At 39.1% G+C, this 21710-nt stretch overlaps 1 protein-coding gene across 5 annotated transcripts in view; it reads left to right on the top strand.

The window, feature by feature from the left end:
• Nucleotides 1-21710, top strand: part of Fgd4 (FYVE, RhoGEF and PH domain containing 4) — a 176512-nt gene that overhangs the window by 71892 nt on the left and 82910 nt on the right. For 4 of the 5 annotated variants that reach the window (XM_076942521.1, XM_034515150.2, XM_076942520.1 and 1 more), the window contains exon 2: nt 9969-10088. Coding sequence is in view for 2 of the 5 variants with exons in the window: in XM_034515150.2 (XP_034371041.1) it covers nt 9969-10088 (120 nt within the window). In the remaining 3 variants the exon portion in view is untranslated. Of the gene's footprint in view, nt 1-9968; nt 10199-21710 lie in introns of all 5 variants that reach the window. The other variant, XM_076942522.1, reaches the window with a different exon arrangement.

Genomic DNA, 21710 nt, shown 5'->3' with positions numbered 1-21710 from the left:
GGTGAACATCTGAGAAGTTTCAGAGCTCCAGATGTTTACAAATTTGCTTCTGGAATGTGAAGAACATTCTTACAGTCTAAGCTTTTCCTCCTTTTACCCCTACTTCTGAAAAATTGGAACTTGTATAGAAATAATGTTTAATGTTTCAGGTTTGGGATAAAAATTGGAAGTGCGTAGAAATACATTGTGAGTTATAATACACTTGCATATTCTGCTATTGTTTAGCAAATCATATCTAGGCAAGAAAAGAAACACTTGCCCCTAAGGTCTCTAGAATTTATCTCTTCAACATATTTATTGTTCACTACTATGCAACAAGTGATGGTCAAGAAATCTATCCAAACAAAGACGACTGAGTTCTATAGCTCAGATTCTGAGTAGAGAAAGCAAACAGTGTATCATTTATTACATGGGATACGAGCTGCAGGAAAATGATTTGGAAAAGATTGTAGGAAGACCAACTATAGAAAGTCGTGTGTCAGGGTCATTTGTATTGAGAAGGTGCAATTTGAGCTAAGATTTGAAAAAAAAAAAAAAAACAGGTAGCCAAAAATTATCTGGAGAAGCATCCCAGCAGAGAACAGGTAGGTCATAAAATGTGTTTGGCCAGAGTGTGGAGCACAGATCAATGCTCCTGGAGTGATGTAAGCAGAGCAGTTGTAAATGATGAGATCCCTGACAGCGGAGCCAAGGCTTGCTCGTGAGGTGACTACAGATCACTGTAAAGACCGTGAGCTTTCCTCCTGGTACAGTGTGAGCCACGTAGGAAGCTTAAGCACATGATCACCAGTAACGCAGTTTCAAGCTGCCGACCATACTGGAAGTTAGAGAAGGAGTGTGGAGACTCTCTGGAGGGCTTGCTTTGATCCAGAGTAACAATACAGGTAGCGATCAGCATGCGAAGTCTGGAAATATTTTGAATGTAGAGTTGGGTAGTTTGAGTGATACTTGGTCTCCAGTTGGTAGCAAGGTTTGGGGAAGCTTAGATATGGAACTTTGCTGGAGGAAGTATGTTGCTGGTTGCAGCTTTCAGAGTAAAAGCTGCATGCTGCTGCCAGTTCGGTCTGATCTATGCTTGTGTTGGAAGTTGTGAGTTCTCAGCTTCCTGCTCCTGCTCCTGCTGCTATGCCTGTCTGCTGCCATGAAAAACTCTTATCTTTCTGTAAGCATAATCCTGATAACTGCACACACACACACACACACACACACACACACACACACACACACCTTGGTTGTGGTGTTTAATCATAGCAACAGAAAAGTAACAAATACACAGAACCAACAGCATTTTCTTATGGACAGGATATATGATGACATAAGAACGGGTTCCCGTTGCTTGCAAGAGCTCTGACTTGGCATGGATGGAGTTGCGTTATTGGAGGTAGAGAGTTGTAAAGACAGTCATCTGGGGAAGCAGCTATGAGATGAGGTGTTCAGAATGTTGATTCTGGGGAATGATGGTTGTGAGATAAATTTTATGCTAGTAGCAATGCGAGGGGACAGGTGAAAGTGCTCCTCTGGAGCAGAGCATGGCGAGCAGCAGTCTCAGGACTAGGACGCCTATGCCCATCAAGGAAGTCAGAGCACAGCCTTGGAGAAACCACACACTCAAGAGATAGTAACATGATTGCTTGCTGTTAGAGATGACAGGAACTCAGGATGTCCTTTTCTTCATTACATAATACTATATGATACTGTTTCTGGGGAGACAAGAATGAAATTTGTTAACAGCAGATAGAGGAATGACAATAAACTAAAGTATGGATACCTCCAAAGTCCAACTTGGTGAACTAATGCATTTTATTAAATTCACTTACAGTAGTGTAGGCAAGAGGTTACCTGTAAGATCAGAAATGATTCAAAGACTCACCAAAGTCAACTCCAGCATGGGTGACAGCTTGTAAAAGCTGGGAGCTGGAGCCCACTTCAGGAGCCAGCAGTTTAAAGAGTTCTCTCTCCACGTGGCCCAGCTGGTCTAAGTCACTTCTAGGAAGGTCTGCATCAGTCAGAGATTCTCTAGGCAGTCCTTGTAGCTGAGTGCACTTGAGGAGGGAAGAGCCCATTTTTATCTCATCTGTGTAGAGTCTGCCCAAGCTTCACACCTTCTGTTGGATACATTGTTTCACCTCCATTTGTAACATCCCATATCTTAATAGTTTCCCTCCAAGATGGAAGGTTTTTCCTAGGAAGAAATTGTTACATAACATACATTAACATTTAATTTTAAATTCTAATTGTGTATAAACATAACAAAATATATAGAACATCAGTTTTAAATATCTCCCTTTATTATGTTACTCTGAACCCTTCATATGCAGAATTCTAACAGCTTACCAATGTGAAACTCCGTATTGTTTAAACAATAACTTAGTGGTTCTTAACCTTCCTAATGCTTTGACCCTTTAATACAGTTTCTTATGTTGTGGTGACCCCTAACCATAAAATTTTTTGTTATTACTTTGTATCTATGATTTTTCTGCTGTTATGAATCATATATTTTGCTGCTGTTATAAATATCTGTGTTTTTCGGATGGTCTTTGGGGGGGGGTCATGACCCATAGGTCGAGAATTGCTGTAATAATGTGCCATTCCCACCTTTCTTCCTCAGCTCTTGGCAACCTTTGTTCTGCTTTCTCTATAGATTTGACTGTATTAGGTACTGAATATAAATGAGGTTTTATGGCAATTGTTTTTTTGAGGCTGGGTTCTTTTATTTATCATAATGTCTTTAAGAGTTGTGAACATGTTAGCATTAATAAAAATCTCATTTCTTTTACAGAGACAATAATATTCCATGTACATACATTTTATGTATTAATTTATGCATTAATTTATGTGTTTTGGTGGTTTCCAGTTGTTAGCTCCTGTGAAGGATGCAACTGGATGTACAAATATGGGGTATGTTTAAAAGAAACAGCAACTGTAGTATGTGTACTTTGTGATTGCCATGGAGTTTTTATCTTCATATAAGTAATTTATAAGCTCAATTTCTTTATAAAATATTTGAATGCTATACTATATAGATGACAAATCTGATAGCTGTTATTTGTTGTTTACCACATCCTGCCCTAAGTTCCCAGTTACATCTTGTCTTGTCACTTCCATTCTCATCTCACTGATTTATAGGGTTAAACATCCCAAATCTGTATATCCAAATCTGAGAAAACCCAAAATATCTTAGATGTTGTAGGAGGAGTTAAACAAAAAAATAAGATGTTCTTAAAAATGCTCCTGGGTTTTGGAACGCTTCAGATTTTCACGACACAGATATCCATCCAGTAAAAGCTGTGTAGATTTTCTACAACTGAAATACTTCAAGCATTTAGAATATACTCAACACATGCACCTGATGCATCTTATTTCTAATGTGGCTTTTACAGAATAATATACTATCGTATGTGCATTTACAAACATTTAGAACTTAGTTTGACATTCTCCAAAACAAATTTCTAACAGTGGATTTCTTTCCTGTAGCAAGAGAGTTTTTCCTGTAGCAAGAGAGTAAACTGAGTTTTATATCTTTGATGACATTCTTATAATCACTTTAAAATGCTCTTAATTTTGTAGCCAAGGCCTTTTAGCTAGCACATAAAATACAATGCTTTTCTACAACCTGTGGAATAAGTGTGAAGAATTTTAAGGGATGATAGGAAAGAGCTGTTAAGGTCTGGGAGTATAGCTCAGTAAAATAGCACTTGAATTCACATTCAGATCCTCATACCTACATAAAACCTTAGGCATGGTGGTACACACCAGCACTGGTGGGAGGAGACAAGAAAACCCTGGAGACTTCCTGGCTATCCAGTCTAGCTAAAATAATAAGTCAGATTCAATGAGAGACTCCTTGTCAAAGAATAAGGTGGATGGACCTCCCATCACTGGTGGGTGGAAACAGACTAGTTCTGGAGGCTGTATATCCAGCCAGTCCGTCTAGATACAGTGAGTTCCAGATTCAATGATGGATGCTGTTCTAAAGAGTAAGGTAGATAGATTGGAAGATCGTTTGGCAGGTGAAGGAGATTGCTGCATAAACTTGGCAACCTCACTACTTGAGTTCTCTGCATGTGCCTGCACATGTGAGCTCATTTACACACACACACACACACACCATTGAAAATGCCTTATGCTGAAAAGAACTGGCAAGCACCCCCCTTTCCAAGTGACCAATGTTAAGTGTTATTATTACATGTTAATTATCCTAAAACAAATGGAGTGTTGTATGACACAAGATGAACACATTCACTTGCAAGAGTGAGAACATACCATGAAGAACTCAGTCTGAAGGACATTCTGTACAAAATGCTCAACAATATTCTTCAGAAGGGCTGAAGTCATGTAAAACTAGTGGAGTCTTAGTATCCCATATATAACAGATTGGTATGTATCAAAGAGACAGGTCACTTCAGGAGTGGTATCTAGACTGAGCCTTGTAAGAGAAAAAAACATGTTTGTAGAAAATTAGTGAATTCTAAGTCAAAGGTAACATTTAGTGTTATAACTGATTTTGCATAAAGTGTACCATGATTATATTAAATATTAGATATTTTATTGTGGGTCGTTTTAGATGAGAATCTATGCACAACTCCTTGGTTAATCCAACATTATATTTTAAGTGAGGTTTCATGTTTGTTTTTAGTATGTCTCTGCTTCTGGGCAGTTTACTTCTACTAAAATTGCCATAAGACACCTTTCCTGCTCTCTTAAATACATATGAAATTTCCTACAACACATGATAATCAAAACATTAAATGTAGAGGGGAAAAATACAAAAAAATATTAAAAGCTGCAAGGGAATAAGAGGAAGTAACATATAAAGGCAGACCTGTTCAGAATAACTCCTGACTCTTCAGTGGTGACTCTAAAACTCAGAAGTGCCTGGACAGATGTTCTACAAACTCTTAAAATTAAGAGACCACAGATGCCACCCCAGAATACTATATCCAGAAAAACCTTTCAATTACAGTAGATAAAAAAGAATATTCCATGAGAAAACCATATTTAAACAGTGTCTATTATAAATCCCACCCTATATCAACCTGAAGAGGCCAACCACATTCAAGAAAACACAAGGGAAAAAGTCTCGTCACCAGCAGATCAAAAGTGGGTATAAAAATCTCACACTACCACAAAAAAAAATGATGGGAATCAAAAATCACTGCTCATTGATAACACTGGTGATGTTAATTCCCAATTAAAAGTCACAGACTAAGAGACTGGATTAGAAAATAGAATTCCTCTTTCTGCTGCATCCAAGAAACACATCACCTCAAGGTAAAAGAATGAAAAACATATTCTAAACAAACAGACCTAAGAAGTAAGCTGGTGTTGAAAACTTTAATATCTGACAAAATAGACTTCACTTGAAAACTAATCAGAAGAACTAGGGAACGACACTAGATAATCATCAAAGAAAAAAGCTACCTAAAGGACATTGAAATTCTTAACTCCTATGCACCAAACACAGAGATACCCAAGTTCATAATAGAAAGACTACTCACATATTGGCCCTAACACACTGATAGGAGGTGACTTCAATATCTCACTATCACCATAGACCAATCATCTAGACAAAAACTAAATAGAGAAATCTTGGAGCTAAGTAATATTATAAATCTAGTAGACAGAATAGATATTTACAGAACATTTTACCCAAACACAAAAGAATGCACCCTCTTCTCAGCAACGCATGAAATTTCTCCAAATTTGACCACATACTTGATCACAAAGCTAGTCTCAGCAAATGCAAGAGAATTGAAATAACCCCATGTCCTATCAGACCATCACAGATTAAAATTGCATATTAGCAACAACAGAAAGCTTATAAACTCATGGAAACTGAACAACTGAGTATTGAATGAAAACTGGGTCAAGACAGAAATTAAGAAGGGAATTCAAAGCTTTTTGGATTAGAGTGAAGATGAATACACAGCACACCCAAACCTACAGTGAAGGCGGGACTCAGAAGCAGGTCACAGCACTGTGTCTACAGTAAAGAAGAAGAGAGCTCATATTACTAACCTAACAGCATATCTAAAATCTCCAGGAGAAAAAGCAATCTGTTGCAAAAGGAGTACTGGCAAGAAATAATCAAGCTCTGGGCTGAAATCACTAAAATATCAATAAAATAATACAAAGAATCAATGAAACAAAGAGAAAGATACTAAGGTTAACAAGCCTTTACCCAAATTAATGAAATGGCAGAGAGAAAAGTTCTAAATTAAAAAAATTGAAGACAAAGGGGGACATGACAACAAACACAGAGGAAAGTCAGAAAACCATAAGAACATTTTACCTGTACTGCACCAAAATAGAAAATCTAAAAGAAATGGGTAACTTTCTTGATATTTAAGACCTATAAAATTAAATCAAGATCAGATAAGCTATTTAAATAGACCTATAAACTCCTACTAAAATAAAGGCAGTAGTTAAAAATCTTCTAAACATTAGACAGTTTTTCTCTGTACTGTCCTGACTGTCCTGGAACTGGCTCTGACTGAAGAGAGATCCACTTGCCACTGCCTCCCAACTGCTGAGATTAAAGATGTACACCCTCACCAAAAAAAAATTCCAAACAAAGCCCAGGGCAACATGGATTCACAGCTGAATTCTACCAGATTTTTTAACGAATTAAGCCTAGTATTCCTCAAATTATTTCACAAATGTAAAAATAAAAAATTGTCCAATTTGTTTTATAAGAACGGTTACACTGACAGTTCAACCACATAAAGACTCAACAAAGAAAATTTCAGACCAATTTCCTTTATAAACATAGATGTAAAAACACTCAATAAAATATTTGCAAACTGAATCCAAAAACACATCAAAGAGATCATCCGTCATCATCAAGTCAGCTTCGTCCCAGAGATGCAGGGATGGTTCAACGTACGTAGGTCAATAAATGTGATCCACCATATAAACAAACTGAAAGACAAAAGGAGAGAAGCATCACACTATGTGCAGAGAAAAACCTTTGACAAAAATCCACCATGCCTTTATGAAAAAAGTACTCAAGAGATTAGTGATCCAAGGGACATAGATAATAAAGGCAGTTTACAGTAAGCCTGCAGCCATCATCAACTTAAATGGAGAGAAACTCATAGCAACTCCTCTAAAATCAAGAAATTGACAAGATTGTCCACCCTCCATATCTGTTCAATATAGTACTTGAAGTCTTCACTAGACCAATAAGTAAAGATCAAAGGGATACAGATTGGGAAGGAAAAAGTCAAAATATTTGTTTGCAGATGATATGATAGTATACATTAAGGACCCAAAAATTCCACTGGGAAACTATTCCACAGGGAAACTCCTACAGTTGATAAACACTTTAAGCAGAGTCACTGCCTTTTTATATACAAATGACAAACAGCAGATGTTGAACATTTAAGTGTTTCTCAGCCAGTTGTGTTTCATGTTGTGAGACCCGCAGGCAGGCATTACCCAGGGAGAGAAAAACCTTGGAATCCCTAAACAGGATGTCTTCATCAAACTCCTTCCCCAGGCTCAGGGAATCCTGTTGGAGAGGAGCCAGAGGGGATGGAAGACACAAAGGAAACTGTCTTCTAGATCCAGCCGGACCAATGCACATAGGAACTCACAGCGACTGTGGCACCATGCACAGGGTCTGCACAGGCTTATGGAGTCCCACTGCAGAGAGCAGAATCTCATCACTAACCCAGAACCTATGTCCAATTGATAACCACTCAAAAATGAAAAATGATTCTCTCCAGTGGATTTTCTCTTGGGATACAAACCACTCTTAAGGCTGGGCACCATGCCCAGCAGCAGATGACCAACACTAAACAAACTTAATGGCATTTGTTGTTTTTAGGTTCTTTGTCAGGGCTTTTTCCCCTTTACAGGTCCTTTGTATATATATTATGGTTTCCTATTTTGTGTTTTCGTGTGATTTTTGTTCATGCAAACATGCATTTCTCTGCTCTGTCTGTGGTTTTTGTGCCTTTCCTTTGGGTATTTTTTTATTTGCTCTTTTGTCTTATTCTCATTTGTTTGTTTTCATTTTCTATTACTATTATTTGTAGATGCCCATATTCTAATGAGAGAGGAAAAGAAAGTCTGTTTAATTAGGTGGGTGGGAAAGTGGGGAGGAATGTTCCAGAAGCAGAATAGATGGATTTACCAGCAAGAGTGAGGGCAAGCAGAGAAAAGCAAAAGCTTCCTCCAGTCTTATCCTTTGATGTGGGCTGTCACCAGACAGTGTGGCCCAGATTTAGGGTAGATCTTCCCACCTCACATGGTTTTAGAAAAATCTCACACATGCCTGCCAGCTGCTTGTGTTTAGTTGATTGTAGATATAATGAAGTTGACAACTGATATTAGCCACCACAGCCTGATTTTTAGCTGTTATAGTTCAAGCCTAAAGCTACAGTCTTCCTTTGCCAGATTTGAATTTACCCCTATGTTAAAGTTTCCCCCTCTGGTTTACATTGTGTCTTTTTTACTGATTCTGCCCCAAAGCTATCCTTCACTAGACCACAAAAGACCACCTTAGGGTGCTCAGCTGTTCAGCAGGCTCAGATACCCGGATCCCCTCAAAGCTTCAGTTGCTGTGTATCTGAGGGATAGACTTTGGCTCCTTTTTGTTTTGTTTTAAATATATAAACACTCATCTATCTAATTATTGGAACATTTGGCTGAGAATGATGGCTCACACATGCAATTCCAGGAGTTATGTGCATTGAGGACACAGAAGTGTATATAGGGGGTGTCTCTGTAAGTTCAAGACCAGCCTGGTCAAAATAGCAAATGTCAGGCCAGCCAGAGTTACATAGTGACACCCCGTCTCAAAAATTTTGAATTTTTCTTTATTCTTTTAGAAGTGTTAAATAGCATTCTCTCAAAAATATCATAATACTTCTTTTGCTAAATGATGTTTAATCCAAAACCATTTTACACCATTTTAGCAGAAAGGTATCTGTTGAAAGTGATTATAATTTGTTTCAGCCTTGGCTGTCTAATAAGTTCTCAGATAATACCTGAAACTTCATGTTTTCTAAAATCTGGCTTACTGACTAAATTTCAAAGGGAACAGAGAAAGCAATCGTGATTTAATATGTAGTTTCGTCATTTGGGTTTATTACTCAGTACACGACTAGTTAGGCTTTTCAGTTCAGCATTGGTTGTTCTGAATTATTTCAAGGCTTTAAAAGACCTTGAATAGTTTAACTTTATATATTTCAGTCTTGCAAAAATAAAGCTTCCTTTCATAACTAAGGGGAGCTTCTTAAATTAAAATTTAAGAAATTTGTTTCAATTATCAAGGATTCTTGATAAAATTTTTATTTTCTTCTAATTGGAGTTTAGTTTATTATTAACATTGCATTGTCACCCTCCCCAATTGGATCTATCTATAAGGAGAAATATATTGGCAAGTGACTTAATAAAGGTCTGTGAAATTTGACATATAACTTATATCAGAAATTGTATATAAGACCGTGTTTTACTCTTTCTGTGTCTCATGTTGCGTTTCAGGGTTATTTGAGTCCTAAATACATGCGACAGTGTATGTATAATCTCAGCATGGCCGCAAACATGGTATTCGGGATGTTATGTGGATCTAATTCACTGGGGGAAGGGAGCACATTGGCTCATTTCACCTTAAGACATTCTTGTAGAGTCTCAATGTCAGCTGTCACAGTAGTATTTTCCTATGGCTCATCTGAATAATTTAGTCACTGACTAGACACTTAGAGGATCAACTAGCAGCTACATTCTGTCCTTTCTGCAGTCAGAGAGGGGTCTTTATATAGCCATCTTCCTTCTATGTGAATATGAAGCTTTCTGAACACACAGAATGAGGTCTTCCCCAGGAAAATCTGTCAAGGATAACACATATATGCCAAGGTTTTCTAAGGTCTTGGGATGCTGTTTTTATGTGGTCAGAAGAATGTTAACTTATTAGAGTGCTGTATCTCTGTATTTACCTTCTCTTTCCTTTTAAATTCTAGGCAGCAATACCTGTGCAAAGGTCCCTCCACCTTGTACGACAAGCAGCACAACCACAGAGGCTCAGAGAATAAATGGGAGGACACCAGCAAAACGCTGCGCTGCCAGTCCAAAGCCACAAGGTCTGCATCCTGGGCTCTGAGATCGGTCAGGTCTGCGGAGCCGCAGAGGAGAGTAAATGCAGATAACCTGCTCGGGTAGAAACAAGCATTTGCTCTGCTCTTAAAATACGGTGTGCATTCTTCGTTAAGGTGCTTCACATGTTGCCGAATTGCTTTAAAATTTCTTTGCTAAGGCTTTCTGAAAGAAACCTTTAAAAATGAGTTTAAAATAAAACCCAGCAGATTATGGAATTCTGGCCACTGTGTTCATAGTGGTATAAAGTATGACTATCAAGCTAAGTCCAATAGCTACTGACTTACATGAGAACCCAACTGTGAGCCTACCACCTTAGTCTTCACCATTTTCCCTCTATAAAACTGAAGTGAATATAAAGACAGAAAGTTTTTAACCACGATTTAAGCTTTTTTATGTGTAAAACAACACTTTGCTTATTGCTCCCGAGTTGAAAGATGAAAAATGAGAGTAAACCAAAATTCATATAATTCTGGTTTATATAATTTACCAGATTAAAAGAAGTTTGGTATTTTAAAAGCCTTTACAGCTATGCTTTGTAGATATACATGGCTTTGTTATACTGTCTTCCAGTTAGAATACCGAGAAAAGCAAGGCAGTGAGCTTCTTGCTACCACACTCCAATGCAGTTCTGTTACTGGGGAGACAATGCTTGACCTTATTTTTATTGTTTTATAGTTTAATGGTTAAGCTAATATACTTCAGTACTTACTTACTCCCTAACTTAAATACAGGCTAATTACGCTGCCTTCTCCAACTACAGGGACTGAATAAGTGACAGAGCAGATGCTTTTGTGGAATAGTCTTCCTTGTTGGCCCTGGTTTTCATGGCTAAACTTCTAACTTAACCCTTTACACCGAGTGACCCCTTATATTCCCTTCTGTCTTTGTTTGGATTTCTATAACCAAGTATCACTGGTAGCTACTTAACAATAAGAGTTCCCTTTTTTGCAGTTCTGGTGGCTGGGGATCCTAGTTCAAACTTAGTGCTGAGAGCCTGCTCTCTGATTCATGCAAAATGGCATAAGAAGCTAGTCATCTCTTTGGGCTGTCTTCTGAGATTCTTTAATTCCATTTATAAGCTCTAGCCCCCCCCCCCCCCCCCCCCGTAAGTGTTAGGAATGTGTTCCAAAAGTTCTACTGTCTTATATCATTACCTTGTAGTGAGAATGACACAGAATTGTTAAACAAAAGCCAAATTAAAGCAACTCTGGAAGTAGAAAACTCAGTAAAGCAAATAAAAGCCTCAGTGAACAGGCTCACCAATAGCACATGGTAGGTGAAAAGCAATATCGGATCTTAGACACAAGGTAGAAGAATCAGATCTAACAGTAAAGGTCAATGACAAAATGTATGAATGGAACACAGGGCAGCTTTGAGACACCATGAGAAGTCTTAACTTTCAAATAATGGGCATAGAATAAGGGGAATAGACAAAGAAAATGCTTTTTAAAAAGTGGCATTCAGGGTCAAGAAGCATCCTAAATGGTTTGCTTTGTCCAACTAAGATGTGTTGGTTTTGTATTATCTTATTATATTTTGTCATGTGTGGTTATCTCTTAGATGCATGTTGTTTTCTAATGAGAGACAGAGAGGAAGTGGATCTGGATGGGGGAGCATGTGGGGAAGTACTAGAAGGAGTGGAGAGAGGGGAAATTGTAATCAGTATGAGAAAAGGGATTGGGTAGAAGTCAAATAGACAGGACCAGAAGAGAGATGTCTACTAACATATTGTAACTAAAGTACTAAAAACACAGACTAAAGAAAAGATATTGAAAACTTTGAGAGAGAAGGCCATGATACTGTTGTGGATGGCCCTGGTGTTGCTTGTATTTTGAGGCTAATTCCACTCTCTTGGGAGGGCCTGTGGACAAGGAGTGAATCACTTATACAGGTGACTTCTTGTGACCTTCTCCACACCTTAACTTGTAAAATAAAGGCTAGAGCCAGTGATTGGGCAGTGGAAGGGAAGGTGGAGCTGAGAAATTTGAGGGAGAAGGAGGGAGACAGAGAGGCAGGTAGAGGAGGAGAAGGAAGGAAGATGGAGCAAGAGGAAGACAATCCAAATTCTGTATGGTTTTAAATAGCCACAGGTAGCTATAAATAACATATAAGGATAGAATAATTGGGATCTTGTCTAATCTAGGTGGGCAGCTTGTATCATTGTCAATTGAGCCAGAAATTATTGTGTGGGCATCTTGTGAGTTGAGAGTTTATTGATATATAAATCTGACTGATTAATTATAAGCTTCTAGAGTTTTGATTTACTGGGTTAAGGGGATTTGTGACCGCTGACCACAGGGGATGGATGGATGAGAAGGTGGATGGTGGCTCTGAGGCAGGCGAACCAGAGAAACAAAGACTGCAGACTGGGGCTAGCCAAGAGGCAGTGAGTAGCAGAGAATAGCGTGGGATGTTGTATTTTTTAATATCTTCTGCAACAACTTACAGAGACAGAGCAATTCAGAATAATGCTTGATTACACCATAGAAACTTTTAGAGCCAGAAGAACCTGGAAAGATATCTTCCTAGATCTGAAATACTACAACCTAGCCTGTTGTGTCCAGAAAAGGTATTAAAATGTATAGAGAAGTAAAATGATATATTAATCTTTCAATGATACTTGTCAGTGCTAATGTTTCAACTCACTAAAAAGACAAGGATTAAAATTGGATTAGAAAACAGGATCCAGCTTTTTGTTGCCTCCAAGATCAATGGCAAACACTAACGTAGGGTAAAAGGACTGAAGTAGATATTCCAGCAAATAGAATAAGCAAATACAGCTATTTACTATCTGACAAAATAGTCTTCAAACAGAAAAGAATACTTGTTAATGGGTAATCCACCAAAAAGATATTTTAATTCTAAACATAAACTCATTTTTCTAAACAAACTCTATTAAATGTACAGCGTGGATTGACCCTAACACGGTGATAGTGTGTGACTACAGTACTGCAATCTCATTTTTTCCCAGTAGACAGATTATCTAGACAAAAATGAAACAGAAACAGTAGTGTTAAATGACACCATACATAAAATAGATCAAATAGACATCTGACATAAATATGGAGAAAGGCAAATCTTTATAGATGGTGTAATCTAGATTAGCCACTGTGGAATTCAGTCTGAAGGTTCCTATAAGAACCAGAGATAGCTATACCACCCTGCACATGTGCCTGAAGGACGCTATCTCCTGTTGCACAGACACTCACTCAGTGTTGTCTTCACAATAGCTAGAAATAGAATCAACCTACAATGTCCACCAACCTGTAAATGGGTAATAAAAAATGTGGTGCATATACACAATGGAATATTATTCTTTTATTTTTAAAAGGGAAACGAGATGCTCAGGTAAATGGCTGAAATGTCAAAAGAATTACACTGTGTAAGGTTATTCAGACCCAGACAGGAAGAAAATCGCCTCGTGTTCTCTCTTATGTGTGGACCCTATCTTCACAGTTTTATTTGTTTAATTTGGAGTGCGTGTGGTATTTAGGAGCTAGAAGTGAACAATTGGAAGGATGCAATAAGGGGGAGAAAAATAGTAGAGAATAAGTAAAATGGAAATACAAACGGGGAGGGTGGACATAGAAGAGTTAAGCAGGGAGGGGAGGGGCATCGGGAGAAGGATAGACATAGAAAGGGCTGGGGGTGAGGGGGGTGAGGGGGTAGGGAATGATTAATAAAATGGAAGCTGTGTTAAAGGGCCACAAGGAATGCTAAAATCTTGCAACCCAACTAAAATATAAAATTAAAAAGAATAGTAAAACACATTGTATGGAAGAGAAAAAGAATGCTGAAGGTTAAAGGTTTAAATGGGAATGAGGATAAGATAGAAGATGGTGTGGGATAGCAAAACTAAGGATTTATGAAGAAGCTGTAGGAAACCCATTTGTTTGTAAACTAATACAAATATAATGAGGGGAGGGAGTTTGAAGAAAGGGACACTATACACATGGATCATGCTGACCAGAAGACATAGGTTCTTAAACAAAAATCTGAGTCCTGGACACAAAGTGTCTCCCTATTAGTTTTTGGTCAGTGAGTCCCAAAACAATATAGGTTATTGCCAATGTTCTTGGTTGCTCACCTTGACTAAACATTGAGATTCTATTGCTGGAGATACTGCACAGTTTGTTTGTAGGACATAGAGAAATCAAGTTGTAACTGTCCAAGAAACTCTTCCTCCTGGCTAACTTCCATAGTGTTGAAGGTGCTATGCAGGCTCCTTGCGGGGCCGGGGGAAGACAGCCATGTTCTTACCCAGTGAGGGACTCTGCATGCTATAATACTGAGTTGCCAGAACAAGATGTGACTGTTGTAGCATAACTAGTGAGGCCTGCTCCACAGGAGGACAGTTAAGCCTGGTACTAGAAACCACCTGGTCAAAGCTGAGGAGGTCATGGGCTCCAGTTGGAGGCTACAACACACTGTGACTGAAGGATATAGAAAAACCAATTTCAAACTGACTAGGAATCTTCTTTCCAGCTGGCTAGCTTTCATTGTGCTAGATGTTGCCATGCGGGCTCCTGAGGAAGAGAAGACATCAGTGGGCTCACCCAGAGCTGAACCTCACATGCTTCATACAGTATCAACCAGCCAGGCCAGATGTGCAATAGAGACATGAGTGTTAAGGAACAAAACAACTGTCTTTTAAGTTTGGTTTGAGACTTAGACTATAGGTACAATACCAGAGGGAGCACATGCCTGGTACTGTAAACTTACATAAAAGCCGATGGCTATGGAGGTCAGAGCCACTGGGGTGCAACTTGCTGTTGCTGATTTTCTAAACGGTCAGGTTGTCAAACTACCTTTTAAATATTTGTGTTTGCACCCATAGACCTGAGTCACTCCCAACCTTGGTCAGAAAAGCTTCTTTTTGCAGTGGACAATAGTGCAGAGACTCATTACTGGTGTAAGTGTTGAGAATATGTGGCTGGGTGCTCAGCCCAGGTGGAACATCTGTATTACCCTCTCTCTTCTGAGTCCTTGCATAGTCTCAGGGGCTTGACCTAACTGGGTATGTCAAGGAAATGAAGAAAAGACAGACAGGCAGGCAGGCAGGCAGACAGACAGACAGACAGACAGATACACAGACAGACACACAGACAGAGAGAGAGAGAGAGACAGAGAAAGAGAGAGAGAGAGAAGAGAGAAGCTTAGTGCAGGTCGACTGGGCTCTCTGATAGAGCTCCCAAGGCCTCTCCAAAGCTCAGCATGTTTTTTATGTACAGTTGAGCAGGGAGGGAGGCAAGGTTATTATATACATATGCATTAATGTGGCAAGTTTAGATAATCTCCATCCACAGCAGCAACCTCTACATGGGGAGTAGTCTTCTAGTCTTTAGGTCATAAACATCCAAGGAGAAAAAGCTAGGATGGATATTTTTCTGAACACACTGTCAACATTTACACTCAGAGCCCCAAGTAAGACTTTGCCATCCCTCTGCCTCACCCAGAGAAGGCGTTGATGCTCTTGTGGAGCTGAGGCACTGGAGTTCTTGACATGCCCATGCCCAAGTAGACAACCCCCATTCACTTGGGAGTTCTCACTTTGCCTGCATCAACCCACACCACACTTTAAAGGCTCATGAAGCATCCTGAAGAGAGGGTGAAAAGAATATAAGAGATGGAGGGTGGAGAGGCATACTCACAGTAGCTGTGGTCACACTGTAGCCTGGGTTAGTGAAAGAGACTCTTGGGAAGCTCCTCCCCTAACTGAGAAAAGGGTGGCAGTTGATAGCTACTAGAGCAGTGAGACTCTGTTTTCTTTAGGTTTGTAGCCACTGGCAGGTTGCCCATGCCTTGGATGAGGTGAACTATGTTTTCTGGCCACACTAATGCACATACAAGGTTATTTCTTAAAATGGACATTCAATTGAATTTGGGAGTAAGTTGTATTGTTATGAACTGAGTTAGAGAGGGATGGGGGTAGATATGTTCAAAATATATTGTTTACCTATATGAAAATTTTAGAAAATAAATTTAAAATATTAAGATTCTGATCTTTACAGACCCACCTATTTTCCTGCAAATTTTGTAGGTTCATTTTTATTTAACTGGATAAAATTTCATTGTCTGTTTGTAAGTTTCATTATTATTTCATTATTTCATTGATTAACATCTAAGTTGGTTCCATTTCTTTGCAATTGTGAGTAGGATATAGTAAACATGGATGTACATATATTTCTGTATCAGTGTTCTGAGAAGTCTCAAGTATGGTATAACTAGGTCATATAGTAGTTCTGTTCTTAATTATTTTAAAGCTCCATACTGACTTTGATCATGGTTGAACTAGTTTGTACTCTCGATAGCATTTAGTGCTAGTTTCTAGTTCATCCTACAAGTTTAGGGGAGTGAGTGCCTCCTCTCTGTGCTATCTGTGTTGGACCTAAGACTTCAAGTGACATATTATGGATCGACAGGAAGAAAAGCACACATTTTAATTTTTTTATATGTGACCCAGACTCACAGGAATAAGGGCCCTGAATGTTGAGGTCTCTAGCGGGAAGACCTGGGATCATTAAATACTGAAGACCAGTAGATGGGATCAGGAGGTTTTTCACAAGCTGATGACTTATTACAAGAAAGCTTATTAAGAAATATAGCATCTTCTATACTATTTGCAAGAGGGAGAGGCCATGGCCAGCAAAAGACTAAGTCAGACAATGTTGGCAAGAGAATATGGGATACCTAAAACACAGCTGCCTTAGTATTGATAACTACAGCCCTTGAATGGGAAAGCTGGTTTTCCAGGAGCCAAAACTTTAATGCCTCCGAAGTCCTGGCCTAGCCCCAGCCCCAGCCCCAGCCACGGCCCCAGCCACGGCCCCGGCCATGGCCACGGCCTCAGACACACAGACACAGCCACAGACACAGCCACAGACACAGACACAGCCACAGCCACAGCCTCAGCCACAGCCTCAGCCTCAGCCTCAGCCTCAGCCACAGCCACGGCCATGGCCACGGCCTCGGCCTCAGCCACAGCCACAGCCTCAGCCACAGCCTCGGCCACAGCCTCATCCACAGCCTCAGCCACAGCCACAGCCACAGCCTCAGCCACAGCCACAGCCAAGCCACAGCCTCATCCACAGCCTCATCCACAGCCTCATCCACAGCCTCATCCACAGCCTCATCCACAGCCACAGCCACAGCCACAGCCTCAGCCACAGCCACAGCCACAGCCACAGCCACAGCCACAGCCACAGCCACAGCCACAGCTCCAGACCTTGTCAAGTTTGACACTGGGAAAGGACATTGAACTAGACTTTTGTCCTTTTGTCCTTTCATCAAAGCCTCTGAGACAGACTTGGATTAGTCTGGCTTCAAACAATATGGATATTAGAATCACCACAACAAAAAGAGACCTCAAAAAGCAGTTTGATCTGAATTTTTATATACTAAATTAGAGAAATAAATTGTGTAAACATGAGAACACTAGAGGGCTTTTCCATAGGCCATTGGAGAAGCTAGAAAGATGAAGGTTAGTTTAGTCAGGTTTGTTAACTTGTTTGCCTCAGCCTTAGCCTCCCTTTGATGGAGCTTCCTTTCTCCTGTGATGAGGAGAGTCACCACAGGGGAAAGGGACAAGGTCAAGATATTTCTCTAAAGTCTTTGCTCAAAATAATCCTTAAAAGTGGACATCCTTTGGCAAGAATATTTTACTTCATATACTGCCAGGAACACATTGAATAAGATCACTGTTATTATAATAATTTTGAAATATTAATAGTAAATAATTCCCCATTTTTATTAAAATTTTTATACAATATATTTTATCATTTTCCCTCCCTCAGCTCCTCCTGTATCTTTGTCATCTCCCTGCTCATCCAACTTCATGTTCTTTCTATCTCATAAACAAAACAAAATGAAAGGCGTAATAAAAAACAAAACAACCCACTAAGATAAAAAAAATACCAAAACAAAACAAAAAGAGCATACACGCACACACACACAGTTCCTAGCATGTATCAATTATAAATGCCTTCTTGATTAAGAGAGAGACTTTGTGTCCACTTCCTTGTCTCTATACTGAGATTTTGTTTGGGCTGAATGTGTGCAGATCCTTGCACGCTGTGATCACAATCTCTTATGTGCTCTGTTGTGTCTGAAAGATGCTGTTTCTTCCATCTCTGTCTCATAAACTTTGCATCTTTTCTTGCACATAGGTCCCTGAGCCTTGAAGAAAGGAGTTTAATGAAGATGTCCCACTTAAAGCTGAATGTTCCAAAGTCTCTCACTCAATGCATAGTGTCCACTTGTAGGTTTCTGTATTAATTACTTTAAGAAAAACCTTCTGTAATGATGGCTAAGAGGGGCACTTATCTATGGGTCTATAGCAATGTCATTAGGAATCATTTTATTGCTTTGTTCCTTTAGAAGATGAGTGGTATTTGGCTTCTGGTAGGCCTATGAACTTTCAAGTTTTAGGTTCTTGAACACATTAGCAGTTTCAGGTATGGGTTCCATCTGATAAAACAGGCTTTAAATCAAATAAAAAATTGGTTGAGGAAAAGCATGATCAAAATATATTTACATATAATATATATGTATATATATATCATATATATGTATATATCATATATATGTATATATCATATATATGTATATATTTCGTATATATATATCATATATATGAAAAAAACCCTGTTTTTATTTTGAAAAAAAAAGTGGCTGGTTACTCCCATAACATTTGTGCCACTATTGTTTAAGTGTATCTTATAGATATATCACTGTTGTAGTTCATAGGCATTGTAGCTACATGCAACTAACAGGATCATGTGACAGACCTATAATTCAGAATATTGAAGGGCTGATAACTCTGTCTTGGCAGATATAATCAGTCAACTATTCTGCAAGTGTGTCCTTTTTTTGGACAGCATTTTGTCTGTAGATGAAAAGAGACAATTGCCTAGTGGCTGTCTCCCCACTACTGGAGTAACTCCAAAGATGCTCAGTCTCTTCTTAGAATCCAAGACAGGCAAGCTGTCAGGAACAGACAGGTCTCTAATCAAATGATCTTTAATAAAGAAATGTCTATACCGTCAGTTCTGTGGACTTCTGACTTTTTTGAAAACCAACTATCTATGTAAAGCAATCTGGACTGTTGTCTATTAATTACTCTCGGCTATTTCTAATTAAAATCTAGAAAACACCCTAACAATAAACTCAGAGCCATGAATTTGCTGCTATAGGCCCTTAACTCACAGGCTAACCATCTCAGATCAGTTAAAAAAAAAAAAAGTTAAAGAAGGACTGGGTCTAAACCTTGTACCCACCAATTTTGAATTAATAGAAGAAATTATATCAATGAAACCCTTGAATTTGCAATCAAAATAAATGTTGTACCATCTAAGAAATTATAACTTCAGCTTAGTAACAATTATATATATTTCTACCAATAGGTTATGACTATGTAATCAATTCTAGCTATTCCTCCCTGTTCCAATAAAACCTTTTATTTTTTCTTAGAAAGACAGCCTAATATTAACCACCTTAGTCCTCAAGCCCAGGGAATTGGGGCACCAACTCTTCATTAACTTCTTCAGGCTGAATGTGGGCATTGAGATATTAGAAGAAGGGAGAGGGGAAGGGTAAATTGATAAGCCTCTGTTGTCTGTGTCTTCACTGGATCCAGCTGGAATTCTAGGTCATCGGGGATTCAAGCAGGTCTGCTGAGCTTGCCTGATGAGGAGTTAGACCAAGGCTGTGTATTCTGTAATATACAAATCTCAAAACAAAGTTTAGTATCAAGATATTTTTTTGTTTGATTCTCTGGAATCTAGTCTTCTGAGGGTCTGCCACTGTCACATCTGATCCATATAATTCTGGGAGATATAAATACCTTAATCACCTTCTCTAAAAACACACAAACAGAGCCTTTTCCCCAAATCAGCATATCCTTGAGCCAGTAACCAGAAAAACCTTTATACTGACCTCTTTCCCAGAGGAAAAACATAACTACACAACTCAGAATCACATCCATTTTGAAAGTTAAAGCAATCTACGATAAATGAAGTAACTAAAGTAGTGTATGTGCCTATTCTTAGGCCTTTCCTGTTTTGCCAAGCAGGAAATAAACCCCATATGCCTATGGGGCCCACGTTAGACAGGACCTGAGTCTCCTGTGAGCCAATATAACTTTATATCATCTGAATACACCCGATTCACACTATTTTTCTATCAGCTCTCTGCCTAGAGCAGCTTTTATTTATACCATCTATCTGTTTGGCTCTCTGTCTAGAGCAGCCTTCTAGTTATTTATTTATCTGTAAGTCTCTCTATAGGAGGCACAAATTTTATTACCTGATCAAAGCAAGCAATGAATATCATTGTACTCTGTACCTGGAGTCAGTGACAGTGTTCCCTATCTTAGTTCCAAACCCTGGGCTAGATTCCCCATGTGATTCAAACAAATCTTTTTAGAAATATTTCTTAAAAGCAAATAATCCCTACATTGTAAATTCAGTTAAATCAGTATTTTCCCCAAGATGGTGGCCTTTTCATTTGGCTCTCTTGGCTCAGAGCAGCCTTTATTTATACACTGTACTCTCTACCTGGTTTCAGTGACTAAGTTCCTATCTAAGTTCCGAACTGAGGGCAAAATCTCCCATGTGAATCAGACAAATCTGTTTATAAATTCTTTCCTAAAAGCAAATAATCCCCATTTATAAATTCACAGTTAAATCGGTAACTGCTGCAAAGCTTTGGAGGCTTATTTATTTGGCTCTGACTGCAGGAGCCTGCAGTTTCTCTCAGCAGAGGAACAGAGGACCTGCCTGCCAGCAGTCTCTTTGTTCAGTTCCTGCGCTGGAGTCACTTGACTCTTTTCAGGGCTATTCACTCACTCACTTTCTTTTTTAAAAAAATAAAAATACAACTTTTACTCCCAGGTGAATAGACTTCAATTTCTAGTGAATTCCTGCCTGAAGTTGGTGCGCCACTTGTTGAAGGTAATATTTTTTAAAACCCCAGTGCTATCCCAGTGGCGATGTGACTTAGCTCAGGCTGCCATGTTCCATGACTGGAAGTCAAATGCGCCACAGCTGGAAGCAGCCAGAAGCCAAGCTCACCACAACTAGACCCATGAGACACTAGTGTAGTGTTTGGCTCTGCCAATCCACCACACTGTCCACAGTGCTTGGTTGAGCCCAGACCATCTCACCATCCATGTGGTACCTGGTAGAAATGAGACTCTTAATGCTTAAATATTATCCAATATTTATATATTTGGTAATGCTCAATTAACAAGATGCCCACACAATTAGAGTTGTTACCCAATACCTAACCTTAGATAAAATTTGTTACCCAGGACTACTGTTCTTATGCATCCATAGTTCTCCATGGCTGCTACATCTCCCTCTTTCTCCTAGCTCCTCTTCTTCCTTCTCCTCTTCCTCTCCTCACTCCTCCTATATTAGCTTCTCCTCAATCACGGTGCTTAATGCAAACAATGTAGCAGCAGCAGGAAGCCATCCTGCTACAGTTACTTATCTTATCCAGTAGCATGTAAAGTACCTTTGAGCACCATAAACACTAATCAGTAGTGGGCAATACCTCAAATCTCCATGTATGATGACATAAGTAAGCTGTGTCTTCATCAATATGGC

This window comes from Arvicanthis niloticus, chromosome 12 (assembly GCF_011762505.2).
Source record: "Arvicanthis niloticus isolate mArvNil1 chromosome 12, mArvNil1.pat.X, whole genome shotgun sequence".
In the NCBI taxonomy this organism is placed as follows: Eukaryota; Metazoa; Chordata; class Mammalia; order Rodentia; family Muridae; genus Arvicanthis; species Arvicanthis niloticus.
This window is presented reverse-complemented; position numbering and strand designations above follow the sequence as displayed.